Below are 20,252 nucleotides of genomic sequence, written 5' to 3' on the forward strand. Positions count from 1 at the left end.
GGCTTATATTTCAAGCATTGTATGTTTTTTGCCATTACTAATTTTAAAATGATTGTAGGAGCAAGATAATCAACTCGCATATTTTATGTTAAATACATATTTGTTCAACCGTATATTTATTTAGAATATTAGATCTTATTGATTTTATAGTTGATGATTTCTTCTGCATATTTTGTTTTGCTTAGTTTATTTGATGTTAGCTATTCAAATATAAAAACATTCAACTTGTTTGGGAATAGTGTGCTACAACTTTTGATTTTTCTAACGTTTATACTTTTCTAAATTTTTTTTTTTTTTTTACAAAAAAAATCCATTAGGTATGCATTATCTCTTCACTTTCTTCAAAACATTTTCTTTGAAATTCACTTCAGCGTACTGTCACTGTTTTTGTCTTCTTGTGTTCCTTTTAGCTACTGTTAAACTGTATAACCTTTATTTGTAATTTTTAATTATTTTAGCTTTTAGCTATGGTTTTGCTTATTTTAGCTTCTAGCAGCAGTTTGAATATTTCTAGCTGTTGTTTTATTAATTTTAGATTTTAGCTATTGCTAAATGTTTGCTAATCTGAGCTTTTAACTACCGTACTTGCCGCCGTACATGTCGCACCGCCAAATAAGTCGCATCAGTCCAAATATGTCTATTAAAGTGAAACAAATTTTTTTTTTTTAAATGTCGCTTCGCCGTATAAATCGCATCTATTATGCATCACCACTGACCACCCGGAAATGTGGGCTGGTGTTGTGCCAAAAATCGATTTGGCTGCCAAATGGCGGCCGCGGGAGCGTGCACGGGCGGACTTTAACAAGAATTTAACAAGATTAACACGTAAAAACAAGTATTTGTTTGCTCAAAATTATAACAAAGGTGTATTTCAGTCTAACATTTCACGTACTTTAACAATAAAATCAGCTGCCTTTCAAAAACCGATATTGAAGTTGCAGCTTTTTCCTAAAAATTCAGCACTCACGCTGCATCGCTACAGGAAATGCACATTTTTCTAGTTTCCTCTATTTTGCTTTAATTTCTCTCACATTAATGTGGTTTAGGTTTTTCATTGTGTCAGTTTTATTTATGTTTCTGCAGCTTTTTCTAACATTTTCAGGATAATCTTTGTAACCATTCTCTGCCTTCTTCCACAACATTAAGTGCTCCATCCACAGCTTCTTGGTGCTCTGTTCTCCGTTTCTTCCTTCCTCTTTTAGTCTGTTGTTCACCTCCCCGGTCCTGCAGTAGCAGAATTGCTGGTAGTGACGTGGCCTGTGTGCCAGCACAGTGAATGAAGCTCAGCTGATTCCCATGGGGCTCTGAAAAGGGCTGAGAGTCACACTCGCACACTGAGCTCTTTCACTATATGATACCATTATAGAAACTCACGTGTGGACCAGCACCCATGTTGTGTAGTCACATACATTCTTCCTCCTCCAAATGGCTGTAGCTCCTCCCTGTCATTCTTACATCCATCCTGGGCTGCTATCCAGGTCGGGGTGTCTGGCTCAGCCAAGGCCACCCCACCGGATCTGTGCCCGGGACACTGGACTCACACAGCAAACAGACAGAGGCAGCATTATTCTCACAACGTGACTCAAGATGTGAAAGATGACTGCATTTTACGACATGCAACAGCCTATAGTGCAACGTGTCATTTGTAAATGGGATGTTGAAGCTTATAAAAGACTGTGTACAGCTGCTAGTGCTTCACTTGTTGAGAGCATGTACGTTTGTGCAGCCACTACTGCAAAAATATACAGTACATGTCTGTAGTCTGATTTATAGAACGGTTGGAAATCAGATTGGTTGGGATATGTGCGCAGATCTACCAGGCATCAGATTCATGCAGCACAATCATCTGGTAACTAATCTTGATATGCTCTGCAGCTATTCAAAAAATCCATTCAAATGCTGGAAAATATACAAGACTGAGCAGACTGCAGTTTTTTTAAGTCCATGCTGGTTTTATGTGTCATGTTTTATTTGTTTCTGCTCTCTTTCTTGGAGGCACAGCAGTGACTTCATTCTGGGTAATCTACACTTGTCAGGCGAAAGCTTGAAAAAGCTTTTCATCTGTACCAAACCGAACACAATGTTGTGGTATCACTTTGATACAAAACTGACAATTAGTGAACCAAGTGTGTTTAAAGAAGCTGCAACCTATAAATAGATATATTCTGTCTCCTGCTTGTCCGTCTGTCCTTCCAGATGGCTGGCCTGCAGGTGGGCAGGAAGATCTACACCATCAACGAGGACCTGCTGTTCCTCAGGCCGCTGTCAGAGGTCGACACCATGATTGGCCAGGCCTTTTGCATGCGACGCTCTCTGCGGCTGCTGGTCGCCACCAAAGCCAAAGAGTGAGGCAGTGTGCACAATCAATCGAGCAAACCCGTACGGTAAACACAACGCAAGAGGCTGTTCTGACATGTCTTTCTACCTCCAGGATCGTAAAGGTCCCTGACAACCCTGATAGCCTCTCCTTCCGACTCTCAGGATCTGCACCTCCTCACGTCCACGCTGTCAGAAAAGGTGAGAAAAACGTTTACCAGCATTTTTTTTTTTTTTCAATTTAAACTCAAAATCTGTAAAATTGATTGAAGTTGTACCTATTTCTATACAACACAGAAGTATATATTCTTGAAATCAGAAAACATACGTTTAGGTTTTTACTCATTATTGATGATCTATGAAAAGATTTACCAGTAGTTATTTTCTCATCAGTTTCAGAATGTGTTGAATGATTATCCCCAAAAATGTGAGTGAATTTAAAGAAAATATGAATTCTAGCCTCTCACCAGCTGTTACTCTGTTTTTAGTAGCTGTCTATTGGGGTTTATGGCCACCTGTTGGCCAGACGACTTGCAGTCAGGGCTCAAACCTCTGACAGACAAACTTTACTTCAGAACAGCAATATTTGATATAACCTTTACAAGCTGCATGTGTGCTCTCTGATCAGAGTTAGAAGGAGAAGAAACTGAAAATGCATCAGATTTAAAAGACATAATCTTCCCTCACCAGATGTTTGTACTTTTTAGACTTAAAATAGAATAAAGAGATTTACATGTCTGACAAGAAAAATGGTGGATGAAGTTATGTGTCAACAGACAGAGGCAGGAGAATGAACATGTTAAAAAGAATAGACACTGAATAGTGCAGCTAATGGATGTGATGCCTTGGTTTTACATTTCTGTATTCTGGCTTCTCCTCTTTCTTCCTCTAACTTCACTTCTCTCTGCTCTGCTTCTCCAATTCTCTCTTTGTTTTTAGTGTGTTACATCACTTCTGGCTCTCAGTTGGTGTCTAATGTGCAGTTTTTTTTCCACCTAAATTCAAATCAAAGTGTCTAGATTTTCTGTCCAATGTGCTGTTGAAACATCAGCCCAGTAGCCCTAGAGCTGGGTGAGTGCTGGCACCCTGCGTGGAAGTGATGCCACGGCGAGTATTTCTGGATCAGACAGGAAAATGGTGGAGGTGTTGATTGGACTTTCAGGCTGTTAAACAATTTGAACCTTCAGATAGCAAGTTGTGTCACTACATGTTGCGAATTACTGCTCTCCTCACACTTTTGAACAGATATGCAAATTATTTTCTGCCTCCGAAGGCAGAAAAGGCGATAATGTTTTTGTCTGCGTCTCTCTGTGTGTGCTCATTTGTCTTGGCAAAATGTCTCATGAAACATTGGACATATTTTAGTCAAAGTCTCAGAAAGTCATCAGTGGATGTAACTACATTCAAGATGGCTGCCACGGCTATCTAATATTAGAAAACACGAAAATGACCTTTAACTCAAGTGGTTGGAGTAGTAGCTGAGAGTCATTAACAACATGTTCTTTGATGCATATCACACAAGATCGTTGCGTGAAACTTTGGCGTGAACTGGTAGGACCAGCCCTGTTTCTCTGTTAGCAAAATATATCATAAACAACTGGACAAACCTTTAAAAACTCTCAGAATGTAATCATTAGACGCACAGTTACAACTTCTGAAGTTAACCTTATGGATGGCCACCACAGCCAATTGACCTTGGGCAACTCAAAAAGGCTACAACTTTGTCAAATTTACATAATTAGAGCTAAAGTTTTATGTGGTAGTAGCTGACAGCCATTAACAACACATACTTTGAGAGCTAATCCATCTCGCGATATCACCTGATTTTATGCATAACATTATTTTCATAGTTAGTTTCATATTTTCATTTCATAGCTTTACAAAAATGGCCATGACTATTTCCTTTCTCATCTTAAGATTACAATTTTTCAGTGAGTCTGACATGAAGGGATGGTGGGTGATATGCATTCCTTCAAGGAATGTGTGGACTTTAATTCTAAAGCTTTAAACACGAGTACAAAATAACCACAATATCCGGTCGGTGTGACATTTGTTTGGACCGTTTGCTTTCTAAAACAAAGTAAAGTTAAAAGGTCTACACGGGACCTTTTTATTTATTTACTTTTTTATCATCTGTGATTATCTTCCATGTTGAAAACTGTTTTGACCTACTGCAGGCTGGGAGGCGGCCGGGGCCGGTCTTCAGCCGGGTCAGGTTGTTCTGAAAGTCAACGGCAATAACGTCAACCAGAGTGATCACCAGGAGGTCTTGGAGCACTTCAGCGCCCACCACACTCACCAGGGTCCTCCTCAAGCGGTGAGAGGATACAAGAACACCTTATATCTTCTTCTGAAGAGAAGGATTTATAGCATAAGTCTACGTTTCACCCGACTAATCCTTAAATAAACACTGTAAAGTAATTTTCCACCAAGATGCATCACAGTCAATAATTCAGAGAGGTTTTTACAGCTTTTAAATGTGTTGTGCTTCTCAGAGAAGCTCTAAGTGCTTTGCTTTTTCTAATAGCTAAGTAATGCCACAAAATGGCATCATGATGCATTTCTTTAGCCTTATGGGTGACGTCATGGATCGTTCAACAACATAAGATTTCAAGTTTCTAAATCTGAGAAAGCCCCAATGACCATTTCTGAAATGTTACCAAAAACAGCATTAGTGTTTGAAAGAGTGGGGGAAAAAAAAGATAACATTTTATCTCTTCTTTTTGCTTCATCAGTAACGTGTTTTAATAGTCTCAAATGATTTGTAGTGATTTAAAAATTTTTTAGCCAAAGATAAAATCCTGCTTAGATGAAAAGAAGAGCAAATAAAGTAACAACTGGTCTTTTTTTCTGTGACTTTGGATCCATTTTAATTGCATATAATGTTTGATTTAGATTCTTGAGCTCTGACTCATGATTGGACTCTTGTTTTTTTTTTTTTTTTTAAACCACATGGCCAGCGTCAAAACGTCAAGCTGCTCTCTGCTTGTTTTGACATTCCTTTAGCAGCACTTTGTGTCTCCCGGCAGTATTTCACAAAGCCACAGACAGAGCTGGGAGTCCTCCTTACTGTGTAAAGTTGCTTGTGTTTTATTCAGCCTTCCCTACTTGTTGCTCCAGCCTGCTGATCAGGCTCAGCTGAGCAGCCTCATTTTGGCCCAGTTTCAGTTTATCTTTGCCGGTTCATTTAACAGCAAGACAAATAACCAGGATGTGATTACCTGAATGTCAAGTTCAAATAGGTTCTGTCAGTTTATGCTGCACGGTCAAATGAAAATTTACATCAGAGATTTAGGGCCCTCTTGAAAGAAATGCAATTCTGGAGGAAATAGTTATTTTTTTAGTTTTGAGATTAAAATGTAACAAATTTAAAGTATATTATTGCTTCTGAATTCAACTGCGTTTATTTTAATAATTATTTTTATATTGTAAGGTTATGCATTCACTTTTGCTGGAAATAAAACGTTTGAACCAGTCTGAGGTGTGATTTATTATTCCTGCTGCAGCCCAGAACACGTTTCATTCCTTCATCGTAAGAGCCTCAAACATAAACTCTTGAGTAATAATCTCCATAAACTGTCTTTAAACACCTGAAGCTTATGAAAAGAGCTTACATTATTGTTCAGTTAAAACAACTCCACTGCAGCCCAGACCACCAGACACGTAGAGAGAAGTCAACACTCTGTGCATGTGCTTGAACTCATTATGAAGGACTGAAAGAAGTTCTGTGCTCCAGCAAGTGTAACAAATTGCATATCGGGCTTATTCGGATGTTGTTTTGTAGTTCATCCAGTAAAAATGAACTCATAATCCTTGGATATAAAAAACAAAAACAAAAAAAACACAGTTTAGTTCAGGGCCACTATGGGGTTTATTTACCCCAGTTTAGTCTTAACAGACAACACTGTTTTCTCAACATTGTGCCTTTTTTCAGTCAACATCAACAGTTTAATCTCCACATTTTGACTTTAAACTCAAAATAATAATAATAAAAAACTTCCTTCTTCTTCTGAGTGCCCCAAATACTCTGTTGTACAAAACACATCCAAATGGCACAGTCAAATAGTTTAGATCTCAGCTTCTAGGACTGTGTACAGAGTGTATTCATCCTGCAAAATGTAACTAACTAGAGAAATGGAATTTCCTGCGAAAATGCAGTGTGACTGCTTATTGCAAAAGAACTTTCTGAAAAACTGCTGAAATTACTGTAGCTAAAAACAAACATGCTGAAATGTAGTGAAAATGTAGAGCAAGTGTAAATCAACAGGAGAAAGTAGAAAGAACACAGAAGTTGAAATTTAGTGCAAAATATATGGAATTAACTGAAAAAGCTAATTTTAGCATAAAATGGCTAAATAGTAGCTGAAATAACTGAAACTAGCAGAAATAAGCTGAAAGGAGCATAAATTGAAATTAGCAAAAATAATTTAATTAGGCTGAAAGTAGCAGAAATTACCATATATTTTTTTTAATTTATCTGAAAACAGCTGAAAATAACTAAAATATGCTAAAAAGCTAGCTGAAAAGGCAGAACAAGCTTAAATTATCAGAAGACAGCAGAAAGAACGTTTGCTGAAAGAAACAGAAATTAGCACAACAGAGTAGAAACCGTAAAAAAGCTTAAATTTGCATAAAGCCAGCTGAAAGTAGCTAAAAAGGCATAAAGAAGCTTAAATTACAAGAAGTAGAGAGGGAATATTTTTGCTGAATTAGGCTGAAAAATTTTTGAAATCAGTGCAACACAAGTGGAATTAGCTGAAAAAGTTAAAATTAGCATAAATAGCATAAAAACTGCTAAATAGTTGCTGAAGTAGCAGAAAAAGGTGAAACTTGCAGAAATAAGCTGAAAGGAGCATAACAAGCTGAAATTAGCAGAAAGAAGTTAGAAGCACAAAAATGTATTCATTGGGCCTCTCCTTGATGCTAAATCTCCTTGATGCTAAATGATGCTAAATCCTTTAAAATTATTCATAAGAGCATCATTAAAACATGCAGTCTGGTTATTTGTGACAACTAGTTTCTTTTATTGACACCTTACCTGTAAGCATAACGATCCTGAAATGAGCGCAAAACAGCTGGAAAACAGCTGAAATTAGCTGAAAGTAGCTGGAAAATAGTTAAAGATTTGCACATGGAAGCTGAAAGAAGCTGAACTGGATGCGAAAGGAGCCGTCAAAGGTTGTAAATAGATTTAAAGATTTGAAGGATTTAAAATGAGATCAATTCATTTTCTATGAGAAAAAAGGCTAAATATTTCAAAAAGCTAAAGTTGCACCAATATCAATAGTTATAGCACTTTTCTCCAGAATGAGCTGAACGGTTTGAAAACTGCGGGACGAGAATCGTGCCAAAAAACGTACAGAAGAAAAATGGATCACAATAGTGTGAATGCTTCATAAGCGTTCACACTATTAACGACATTCTCATTATTATGATTATTTTTTCAAACTGAAATCTTATCACTTCCCTTTAATCACAAACAATCATACTTTTGCCTGAATTATTTAGCTACAAAAAGACAAATTATACTCAGCCTGACTGATTTGATCTTTTTCTCCCCCAGTGTCACTGGGTGTACCGGGCTTTTGACGATGTGGAAGAGCTTCAGAGACCATCAAGTAGTGATGAGAAGAAGGCGAGGCCTTTTGAGTCGTACCCAGTGGAGAACGGCTCGGACCACGAGGAGGAGAACACCACCAACGGAACAGGTGCAAAATGATGCCAAATCCTTTAAAATTATTCATAAGAGCATTGTTAAAACATGCAGTTTGGTTATTTGTGACAGCTAGTTTCTTTTATTGACACCTTACCTGAACTAGTGTCATGTTAAAGGTTTTGTTTAAACTGTAGCTGTTGGGTTTGCAGATTAGATGCCAGCTTAATGTTACAAGCAAATATATTGTTGTAAAAGTATTTATTACTACTTTTAGTTGGCCTCCGAATTGGGTCACAGTCACTGTCTGTGAAAAGTGGCTTCAATAGTTCTTTTTTTTTCACAGTTGTAGCAGAGCAAGCAAGTAGACAAATGTGTTTTATGCGCAAGTATATAAAAACACATTTTTTGTTTTTGTCTTTGTTTCTAAAACTGGAGTTACACAGGCTTGAATGTAACTGAAAATAACTTGTTGAATTAGTTCTGCTTAAGTACTCAGATATTTCTTTACGTTTTTATGCTTTAAAACAATATTAAATAGCAGGATTGTTCTGTACATAATGCCTATTTCTATGTGATTATGAATCCCCCTAAATGTATCAAGCTTATAAGTGTTAAATTGATCCACAGATCACAGGCTTGGCAGACTTTCCCTGTCCGGTGATCTGCCTCTGGTCAGTCTCACAGTTGATAACGTCCACCTGGAGCACGGAGTGGTTTATGAGTACGTGAGCACCGCTGGAACCAAAAGCCACGTCTTAGAGAAAATCCTGGAGCCCAAAGGCTGCTTCAGCCTAACCGCTAAGGTAATTATGAAGAAATAAAAGGTATATTTACAAAGTAACATCGCAAGAATACCAAATCACAACAAACTGTCTCTGAAACACTTAAACTGTGCCTCAAGTTAAACCTCACAGTACTAATCACACCCATCTATTTCTTAAAATTACAAATGATTTGTAATATGAATGCCCATTACATTCATTATTTACACAATCTAACGTAAAAAAAAAGAATTCTTACAATCTTCACTGCCAACAAAAAAAAAATGCTGCACAGTTTCAATATTCTGTTTTTTGTCTGCTTTTAATTGTGTACTTTTTGTTTGCTTGTGTGCCTCCCTTCTTGTAAAGGCTTCAGCAGATTGATAATAGCATTACCATTTATTTTACATCCTCCGTTTAATTTTTTTAATATAACAGATAATAAATCTCCACTAAACGTGACATTTTTGCACAGTATGTTTATATCTGTGAAGACACTGAAAGCATTATTCTTTGCACACGCACACACCTCAGGGTTGCATCTTGTGGTTTCAGTAATTTGTTTGCTACATATTTATATTTATTTAATTTGCCTAACATGAGTAGGCAACACATCTCCTGTGTTCTCAACATTCAAATCATCAAAGATCTTTAAGAAGCAGAATGATGTTGGTTTCATTTATCCTTGTAGGGCTGGGCGATATGGACCAAAATGAATATCTTGATATTTTTAAGCTAAATCATGATATACTGTATATCTCTATTTTTTTATTTCCATAAAGTAATAACAAAAAAATATTTCTGAGTCCAAGATTTGTTCCAGTTGTCACACAGGCACATTTATTAACAAACAGCTGTAACTGTACAAATAAATGTCTAAAAAAAATAAACTATTTACATATCCATCCATCTTTTACCCGTGTCTTCCATTTTGGGTCACGGGGGTCGCCGGTGCCCATGTCCAGCAATCACTGTGCGAGGGGCGGGGTACACCCTGGACAGGTCACAAGTCCATCACAGGGACACACGGAGACAAATGAGACAAACAACCATTCACTCTCTCACTCACACCTAGGGACAATTTAGAGTTACCAGTCAGCCTAACATGCATGTTTTTATTCTGTGGGAGGAAACTGGAGTACCTGGAGAAAACCCACGCATACACGGAGAGAACATGCAAACTCCACCCAGAAAGGCCCCTGGACCAGGATTTGAACCAGGGACCTTCTCGCTGAGAAGCAGCACCTCTACCAGTTGTGCCACCGTGCTGCCCCTATTTACATATATTAAATAATAATCCTCTTTAGCTGTGCTGCTTTCACAACATTAGTAAGCATGTGTGAAGCAACACATGAGGGGCTGTGTTTGTATTCAGTGAGGGAGAAGGAAGGGCCGTGTGAAGGTGTGAAGGTGGCGGCGCAGACGGGCAGAAAAAAGAGAACTACCAGCACTGCACACAGATTTTCAAGTCTTACACTGAGAGCGCAACATTAATAAAGCAGTTTATCATATCGCTAAAGACATGGGTCCTTAGCAACTAACAAGATGACTAACTTTAGCAGTCTTGTTCCACATTTGAGTCTGGGACTGTATTAGCGGTATGATGCTGCTGTATTAATGTTGTGCTGTTCCTCTCATAAGGCACAGCACAGCTAAATGAGTTTTGACCCATGGTTTGTTTCAGGGAAGGAGGCTGAAGTCTGTCAGAGGTGCAGTTTCACACACGCTTCATACTCCGCTTATAGCGCTGTTTTAAATATGAAAAAGATTCGTAGTGCCGACCTTTTGTCGGGACTTGTTTTCGATATCGTCTACAGACATTTTTTTTCTGCTGCTCATCTGACAATTTAAATCAAAACCATCTCCAAATAACAGCCATTGATTTTTTTTTGCTCAGCAGCTAAGCTGCTCTTCGATATCCTCTCCTGAGTTTACATGTTGTAGCTAAACTCCCGCCCACCTGGAGAAGCAGGAAGTGGGGGGGGAACACGTGCGGGCGAGGTGCTGGGTTTGTATTCAGTGCGGGAGAAGGAGGGGCCGCGTGCAGTTGGAGCAGATGAGAGAAAAAGAACTACCTACAGAGAGTTTCATGTCTAATAGTACCTGTTGGTTGCTATAGAGCTATTTTACCATCGTAAATTAAAAAACTCGCAATACATAGAGTATATTCGACACAACACCCAGGCCTACTTCAGAGTTAACATTTTATCTAAACTAACAACACAGCTGTCTTGTGTTGCTGTTGATTCTTCCTTATCGGTGGTTCTTATCTTTTCAGATCCTGGAGGCTTTTTCTGGTGACGACAGCCTCTTCGTACATAATTGCAGCCAGCTCATCTCCCAGAGCGATCGCGTCGTTACCATGCCACAGTACGAGTTTAGACAAATCTGCGACACCAAGCTGGAGAGTATCAAACGGCGAATCAGCAGCTATCAGCAGGTATGGAGACATATTTATGTTGTTGTAAACAAAACTAAAAACAGAGATGCTGTGCAGTTTTTGGGGAAAATCCATTCATGCATCCATCTTTGCCTGCTTCTTCTTTTTTGGGTTATGGGGGGTCACTGGTGCCTATATTCAGCAGTCACTGTGTTAGAGGTGGAGGACACCCTGGACAGGTCTTCAGTCCATCGCAGGGACACATGGAGACAAATGAGACAAACAACCATTCACTGTCTCTCACACCTAGGGACAATTTAGTTACCAATCAGTCTAACATGCATGTTTTTGGTCTGTGTGTCTGGTGAAAACCCATACATGCACGTAGAGAACATGCAAACTCCACCCAGAAAGGCCCCCGGACAGGATTTGATCTGGCAACCTTCTCACTGAGAGGCAACAGCTGTACCAACTGAGCCATCGTGCCCCTTTTGGGGAATATAATCAGTGTATTTGTTAAAATAGGCAAAATTTGCATAAAAAATTGTGGTAACTTTCCCAAAGAAATCACTGCTTCCCTCCTCTGATATTCTTCATACGGAGCTCAGTGTTCATTTACCGTACTTATCATTATGATCTGAAGCTGCATATGTGTTTTTCAGTTCCCATGGTGCTCCATGACTGAGTGAATTATTGCCCACCTCATGGGCTGGCTGTCACCCTCAAACAAAGAATAAGCAAATAGCTTGAACAATTTAAATCATTGGACTCATCAGAGCTGGCCATGCGGCCCTTTAATGAGAGACAGGCTCTAAAACAACATTTTCAGACAAGAATTTTTAATGCAATGCACAGTTCAGGAAAAATATGTGGTTTTTGATCACTTAATATCAACCTCTTACAAAAGCCCTCCCTAAAATGAATCTTTACAGTGCTTTGAAAAATTCCTCAGACACTGAACTTTTCCACATTTTGTCATCTTACTGTTCTACCACAAACTTTAAAGAGTTTTACTTAGATTTTATGTGACAGATCAACACAAAATGGTGCATAATTGTGAAGAAGAAGGAAAAGGGTACACAAATTTAAACATTTTTAACAAATGAAACTGAAAAGTGTGACAAGCATTTGCATTCAGGCCCCTTTTCTCTGACTTGCAGCTGTAATTGCATAGATAAAAAGATGGTTCTACAAAGTATTGACTCCAGTGGGCGGCTGGATACAAATGCACATTTTCAAATTTTTCCCAATAAAACCGTTAGATCCTCACCTTTGTAGAAATGTTCAAGGTGTATGAATACATTTTAAGACCCTGTAAATAACAAAAAGTTGAGCTCTTTACATTTGTTGTTTGTTTATTACTAAAGAAGCAAAGTTCTCTTTGTAGTTTATTGAAATTAAGCCACTACACATCTCATCGTATGTCTATCATATTTGGCATTATCAATCAATCAACCTTTATTTATACAGGTAAATCCAGCCAGTTACCAATTATTTTATGGCATCATACAATTTTTGCCACACTTACACAAAAGCTGCACTGGCATGTACTAAACTACAACTTCACCCTGCGCTTAATGATTTATTTTTATCTTTTTACCCAGTTTTCCCAGGAGCTAAAGAACAAGGTGTGGCCCCCCTTCAGGCAGGCTGGTGCCCACCCTCACCCACTGGGCTGCATGGACTTTGTTCCCACAAACTGCCACATCAATTTGATGCAGGTCTCTTACCCCAAAAGCACTACCTCAGCCGGCAGGACGTTCAGCATCCGCTTTGGACGCAAAAACTCTATTTTTGGCATGGACCCAGACCAAGGTAGTACTAATGGGAATGCATCCCCTATCAGCTGTGGATATGTCACTGAAAATTTTCAACTAAGCTTTCCTGAGTTTTATGATAATACTTCTTAACCCACCCAGCTCGGTGATCATTTTTACTACTTACCATTTATGTCCTTTTAATTCCTGGGTTATTGAGGAGCATCAGCTGCAGCTGCTCACAATAACCCACAATGAGTGATTTGCCTTTAAGACGCCATTAACGTCACACTATTCTCATGTTATTGACATAAGAAATGAATGATATAAGCAAGGGTGCTGCTTTAAACATGTGTAGAAAGTGTGAAGTTGACTAACTACTGCTCCTGCTGGAAAGACAAAAAAGAGGAGAATGTGGTTTAAAAGCAAAAAAAAAATAATTAAAGATAAAGAGCTTGGAAATTCTGTATGTTTGGATATAAAACATCTTTCTTTGTCATTACAGCTCAGCTTTGTCATGACTGTGCTTGTTATTAATTAAGCTTTTTTTTAACTGCTGAGCTGTTTCTACTCTCAGCAAAGATGAAAATGCAATACAGCTGTGCAGATAAACAGACTGTTAGCATTGCTTGTTTTTTTTCAAGATGCCGCGTCTTCATTTTTCCTTTAAGCTTCAGCTGCTTGTCAGACATCTGCCCAGCAGTTGTCACTTTCTGACGATCAGCTTTGGTTGATGTCTCAACCTGACTACAACAATATAGAGGAACAGTCATTAGGTTTGCTGCCAGAAATAAATTTGTTACCTGTGATAAATAAAAGCAATTCTCTCGTTGACCACATCCGAATAGTTTTCAGTGGAAGTGTGGATTGTACATAAAGATGGGTGTGTTTAATGTTAGAATTTACACACCGTTCGTCACAAATTTATTCCATCTTCAAGGTTGTTCAGATTTTTGCTGCCAAGTTTGGCATTTTCCCCAAGAAAACAGATTTGCATCCTGTTTTTGCTCTTCATATCAGAAGTTGTTTTCGATTAAGTGGAAATGGAGACCAGACAACAATGTTACTCCACCAGTTTTCAACATCTGGGTTAGATTGAATTGTCTGAGATGCAAGTCTTTTTCATTCCATCACCACTATTCATTCATTCAATCTTTATTTATACAGGCTAATCATTGAGCCATGAGGACTCATTTACAAAGGGACCGAACATATAAAGTACAGACAACAAACAATAGCAGTAAACAATGACGACAATAAACTACAGTAAAAATGCAGTTAAAATAAAAGTAGTGTGTAAAACAATAAATCAGGGTGCCATAAAACGGGGTGAAATACTAAAAACAAGAACATATCTGCCATAATTTTTCCATTGACATTATCAAATGTTTGCAACCCCTTAAAGAAATGAAGGTGGACAACTTCAGTTCTTGTTGCAAGGTGTTCCCGGCTGCAGTAGCTGAGTAGGAAAAGGCCTTTTTGCCAAATTCTGTCCGCACTGAGGGAACGCTGCAGGTAATGATGGCCTGAGAGCACATGTAACTGCACTGATGGCGTGACATGTGGGAAGAGACATAAAAAAGTAGCAAACCAATGAGGGATTTATAGATGAAAATGAATTAGTGTGAGAGCCTACGTGTAGATAATAATGACCAACTGACCAATGAGTACAGAGTGCAGTGATGGGTACGGTAGTTACAACCAGTTATAAATCTTAGCGCTCCATGGTAGACAGCATCCAACATCTGCAATGACCTGGCAGGGGCATTCATGTAAATAATGTCACCATAGTCAATGGCCGGTAGGAAGGTGGCGGTTACAAGGCGTTTTCTGGCATTCAGACTTAAGCAAGATCTAATTCTGAAAAAGAAACACACTTTTAATTTAAGTTCCTTTATCAGGTTTCAATATGTGGTTCAAAAGAGAGATGTGCATCAATCAGTAGTTCCAAGTATTTGTAAGAATCTACAAACTCAATAGGAACTAACAGTGATATTCTGCTCCTCTCTTTGTCTTCTCCTGTCTCGTCCTGGTCCTGTAGCACAATTGAACCCCATGTCCCACACTCAGCACTGTGTGACCAGCATGGGCGCTCCTTCCTGGAACTGCTCCGGCCTGGAAGTGGACGAGGCGAACGGCAGCGGGGAGCCGACTCTGGATGGAGGCGAGGGTGGGATGGATGGAAGACAGGGCATCTATGGAGAGGGTGGGCTGAGTTTCCTGCTCAAACAGGAAGACACAGAGACACAGGACGCCTACATTTACTTGTACAGCCGCTTGGATGTTGCCCTAAGGGAAATGAAGCAGTATGTGGCACAAATAGATGTGTGAGTATTACAGCTCATACTTATACTGAGCCTTAAAAAGGCATCGATCCATAAAAATATAATGGTTCTACCTTTAAATACATTTTTGTTGCTTTTTCTACCTCACTGATACAAGTTAAAACAAGCCATGTTTTTCTTTTACCTAAATTTATTCAGAAAACGTTCTCAGCTTTAACCTCCAAGCATCCTTATCAAATATTGTCATTCCACTGTGTGTGCAAACTATTGCCATAGCCTTTATAGTGATATTTAGAAACTGCATAAAGAAAACCTAGGAGCAGTTATCTCAGACCACCTCCTCCCAAGGCTTTTATTTTGTCAGCTTCTCTTTGTCTGTCTGCCCTTTGCCTTATTTAAAGCTGAGGATTTACAAAAGGAACATTCTTAAGACCCAAAATATTTATGGGCCAGGCCCAGTACAGGAACAGGGAGTGAAGCCAGGATAACATCAAGAAAAAAAAAAACATGCATTGTATGTCCTTGCTGAGGAAGGGGTGTGACAACAGGAACAAATAGATGTTATTTTAATGTAAATATACCAGTAGTTGGATTTTTGTGGAAATTGATGCACATTTGAATAGATTTTTGTAATAAAAATTAATCCTTCTTTATTTTCTTTAGCCTCTTATCATCTATCACCGAACCCACACAACTGGAAGCAGAGAGTGGAGAGCCCCCGGCCGACGAGTCAAATCAGCCTCCTTCTTTGGCCCCCTGTGAGGATGGCTGTGATCAGGATAAAACGGAGCAAGGAGGTATTAAAAAAGTATGCTTTAAGGTGATTGAAGAGGACCAGGAGGACTCTGGCCACGACACAATGAGCTACAGGGACTCCTACAGGTAACTTTTAACGAGATGAGAAGTTGGTAAAAGTCTGAAAATAAGAGTTGTTGTAGTTTTTGGGCAAATTTGAAGTAAACCTATACAACCACTTAATAAAAAAAGGTGTCACTGTAAAAGAAATTAAAGTAGCGCCTATATTTTGAACCATGGACCCTATAAAATAAAATAAAATATTTTACCCCACAGATTTGAAATGCTTCCCCCCCTGGGAGACTAAAATTGATTCCAGATGTTGGAATTTCAACAAGTCGAAGGCTAAAAATGGCTTCAAAGTGTCCGAGTCAGATTTGGTTATGTCATTTGCGTATTGTGAGTTAATTCAGGTCTTTTCTGCGCGTGCACAGTTCACTGGGCCGAGCACACCAAGCCCCACCTTCCACCACCCACTAAGATGCAGTTATTGGTTGTTGGTGCGGTAGTCTTGTGTGTAATAGAGCCAAACGCTCAGGGCGCGCCTCCTAACCCACTCTGTCATTAAAGCCAGGCCATGCCACGTAAAATGCAACGACCTCATCATAGTAAAATGTAAAGGAAAATGCAAGCTGCTGTGTGTAGCACTCATATATACACATGCACACACAAAGCTATTCACTAATTGTTTAAAAGACCAGTGGGGAGGAAAAAACACTGTTTTAATGTAGCAGTAAACAAAGCTTTGCTGTGAAATGTAAGGCTTTGGTTGACTAAAATGTACTGTTGTGCTTTAAAGAGGGTGGATTTTATTTTATTTTCCCTGTTGAGGGAATCGGATAAAGTCAGAGGTGGTGACAGGGCACAGCAGAGGTCAACACTTAAATGCCACTTGCCGTGTTCAGTAAAAAAAACAAACAGAAAAAGCAGCGTTTGTGAAAGAGACACTGATTTCTACATGCACAGACTGTGTGGTTTTCAGATTTGATGCACGTTTTCTCCTAAAAACAACATGTCTGCTGGCAGGACTTTTAGGCTCTGTTTTGTACAAAAAGGTGGCTCAAAGACGGAGAAAAACAGACTTTATTTAGACGAGCAAGAGAGTTATGTGGAAAAAGTAGTTTAATCCGATTACTAGCACATTGTGTGTCTTAAATCACTGTTTTTGATGCGTACCTGTGCTTGTGGGGCCCTTTTTTGGCCTTTTGTCTTATCTAGAGTGTATCCAGATCCAGCGGAGGCAGATTACAGTTCATCTTATCTGTCAGATTATATCCCAAGTGATTGATTCTCCCTGAATACTTAAAATGCCAAATCATCTTGGTCGTCATTACTGTCCCCTTAAATGAAAAATGAAGCCCTCTATCGTTTATACATTTTATGCGTTGTCTATTAATTTTTGTTGGCCAGTGATCAATACTTCAAGGAATGCTTGGCCTTCAATTGATAATATTGTACATTATGTTTACAGATGGCATTTCTACAAACAATGCAGTAAAATTAAATCGATCCCAGTCTTTTTTATAATTTTTGTACTTTTTTCCCCATTAAATCTTGCATACAGTGATAGAGTATGCAAGATAACAAAGCTGTTAATGAGCATAGTTTGTTCTCGGTGCACATGTGAATACATTCCTTTCAAATCTCTTCTTTTTGAGTTGTAAATATATTAATATTTAAAGTGATCCCCCCGCTCACTAGAAGCAGAATTTATATATTAGTGGTGCGCACACTTCTGGCAGCAGTTCTGCAAACCTAAATTAGGAAATTACCTTTGTGTGTGTGTGTGTGAGAGACAAACACAGCCAGAAAGAGTGTGTGTCTCTTGACTTCAAGCCAAATGCAGATGCACATATCCAGATGGGGAATTAACCAAGTTATGCACACTCTCCCCCCAGAGTTTTATTGCTTCAGTGGTCCCACCACCCTACCAGCACAAATACACACTGGTGCACATTTAAATACACATATGAAGTAACAGAATCGCAGGGCAGGTGATATCTGGACTAGCTGCTGTATTTTTTTTTCAATAAAGCCTGATATTAGTAGCTACTGATGTTGTTTCAGAGCTTATGGTCAGCCTTTTGTCAAAGTAACTTGGATTATGAATCATTCAGCACTTCTCTGAGGGGATTTCAACCGTGATCACTAAAATCTATGTATAATTTGAGTCACATAAATCCTGCACGTGCTCACAGTAATCATGTTGAATCGTGATTGTAAATGTCAGACAGTTATTGAACAAGAGTCTCGTAGAAAGGCAAAAATTGTCTGTGCATACCGATAAGTAATCTCAAACGCATTGACTGCACAATGAAAGCAGTTTGTGTAAAGAACTTTTTTAAGTTTAGATTTAATGTCATGTATTATTAGTCATAAGTTCAGGAATTTAATACACATTTACTGGATGCTCCTCGGTGTAAACCAAATAGCGGTGGTTGTTGTGAGAATCATTTTATTACTTTTGGTCGGGCATGTAGTAAATCAAAAAGGACATATACAATCAGGAAGATTATTCAGCCACATAATTACAAGATGCGGCTTTCCAAATCTTCCTGGTGGTTAATGTACTGAATGAACTCTGCTGTGTAACGCATGTTAAGACTGTGCATTTTGTGTCTTTGCGTGCAGTGAATGCAACAGCAACAGAGATTCAGTTCTGTCCTACACCAGTGTGCGAAGTAACAGCTCTTACCTGGGAAGTGACGAGATGGGATCAGGTAACAGATGGCCCGTTTCAGCGGTCAAGATGTCCTCCGATGTTTACCTAGAGTACTTCTTGTATTATTGCTGTCCTTTTGTTTACAGTTGAAAACTGTAGTTCAGTCATGTTTTGGATTTCAAGCTAACTGTGTGATTTTAGATGTAATGCTAGACAGACATTTTTCGAAGGGTTGATTGTGGTCAGATGCTTTAAGAACTCTTCACAACCCCACAACCACATTTTTGTTATCTGAGCCAAGTATGTGTCTATTTATTATTCCCCTGTTTTTACTGGCATTAAACAATCCAGTCTGATTCTGTTAGAACATCTAATTAGTCTTCTCTCATCTATTTGGATGCTTTAATTGGAACTAGAATATATAAAAAGTGTTAAATGCATAGCCCCATCGCCTCTTTACTGTTTTCCTCTCCATTAGGCGATGAGCTGCCATGTGATATGAGGATTCCTTCTGACAAACAAGACAAGCTGCACGGCTGCCTCGAGCACCTTTTCAACCAGGTGGGTTATATTCTACATCAGTGGTTCTTAAACTTTTTATAATGAGTTCCACTTAAATAAAATACAAAGCTCTTCAAGTATCACCTTTTTCCAGGCTTGTAAACTCGTGTAACAGCAAACTTACAAATGTTTTGGTTAGCTCAATGATTTTAATAATTTTAACAGTATTTTCATGTTATTTCCTGGGATAAACTAAAATATGGGATCCTCACTGTTATGTGCCAGTCTGTGCCTCACATTTAACTCCGTACTTTTCAACTTTGGTGTCTGGACGGATTTAACATGAACCGTTAAGATATGAAAAACACACTTAACCCTGGCTGAAGGGTTTGTTTCAGGATTTGATGATTCCATACATTCATTGCAAAGTACATCACCATATACATTTACAGTCTTAGATTTTGCGTTGCCCCACATAAACTACGTAAATAAAAATATGAGAAGTTTAATCAAATTTCCTCTCTTTTTGAACCTTTTGTTGCTAGAGGGTCCTAGAGAATCTTAATTAGCCATTAGCTCTCTGGTTAATCATTGTCCACCCAAGTTTCCACTGAGGTTGTCAAAATATTTGTCAGCACAGAATAGTTTTAATTTGCTTTAACTACCCATCTGTTTGGGTATTATAGTACTACTTTTAAGCTTTACCTAAATGTTCAGATTATGGTGATAATTAGCTTCTTTAACTAAATACTTTATGCCAAATTTTCTTTGAGACCAGTAAAGTGTTTCTGAATAACATCAGTGATACTTTTACCACAGTTTGAGAACCATGTCTCTTCGTCTATTAGTGCTTTTAGTCTATTGCTCCTTCTGCAAATTAAGCTAGCTGCTAGTACTAAAGTGGCTAACAATGCTACTTGCAGTAGCACCTAGAAAGTTGCAGGTTGAACTCCCTGCCATGCCCACATGTCATGGTGTCCTTAAGCAAGACGCCTAATCCCTAACTGCTCCCCGGGTGCTTACATAGCTGCCCACTGCTCCACCCAGGTGTAGCTCACGTGTGATGGGTTAAATGCAGAGAGCTAATTTATTCGTCATTGTGTGTAAGCAAACAATGACAGCACATCACTTTATAATAA

At 38.7% G+C, this 20,252-nt stretch overlaps 1 protein-coding gene across 1 annotated transcript in view; it reads left to right on the forward strand.

Annotated features, from left to right (window-relative positions):
• prex1 (phosphatidylinositol-3,4,5-trisphosphate-dependent Rac exchange factor 1) overlaps positions 1–20,252 on the forward strand; it is a 121,179-nt gene that overhangs the window by 84,869 nt on the left and 16,058 nt on the right. The window contains exons 18-28 of the mRNA XM_037685014.1: positions 2,197–2,345; positions 2,432–2,517; positions 4,494–4,633; positions 7,880–8,024; positions 8,600–8,775; positions 11,012–11,173; positions 12,718–12,928; positions 14,912–15,197; positions 15,819–16,037; positions 18,582–18,670; positions 19,091–19,173. Coding sequence (XP_037540942.1) covers positions 2,197–2,345; positions 2,432–2,517; positions 4,494–4,633; positions 7,880–8,024; positions 8,600–8,775; positions 11,012–11,173; positions 12,718–12,928; positions 14,912–15,197; positions 15,819–16,037; positions 18,582–18,670; positions 19,091–19,173 — 1,746 coding nt within the window. The remainder of the gene's footprint in view (positions 1–2,196; positions 2,346–2,431; positions 2,518–4,493; positions 4,634–7,879; positions 8,025–8,599; positions 8,776–11,011; positions 11,174–12,717; positions 12,929–14,911; positions 15,198–15,818; positions 16,038–18,581; positions 18,671–19,090; positions 19,174–20,252) is intronic.

The sequence above is a fragment of the Nematolebias whitei genome, chromosome 11 (genome assembly GCF_014905685.2).
Source record: "Nematolebias whitei isolate Nwh7 chromosome 11, NemWhi1, whole genome shotgun sequence".
Classification (NCBI taxonomy): Eukaryota; Metazoa; Chordata; class Actinopteri; order Cyprinodontiformes; family Rivulidae; genus Nematolebias; species Nematolebias whitei.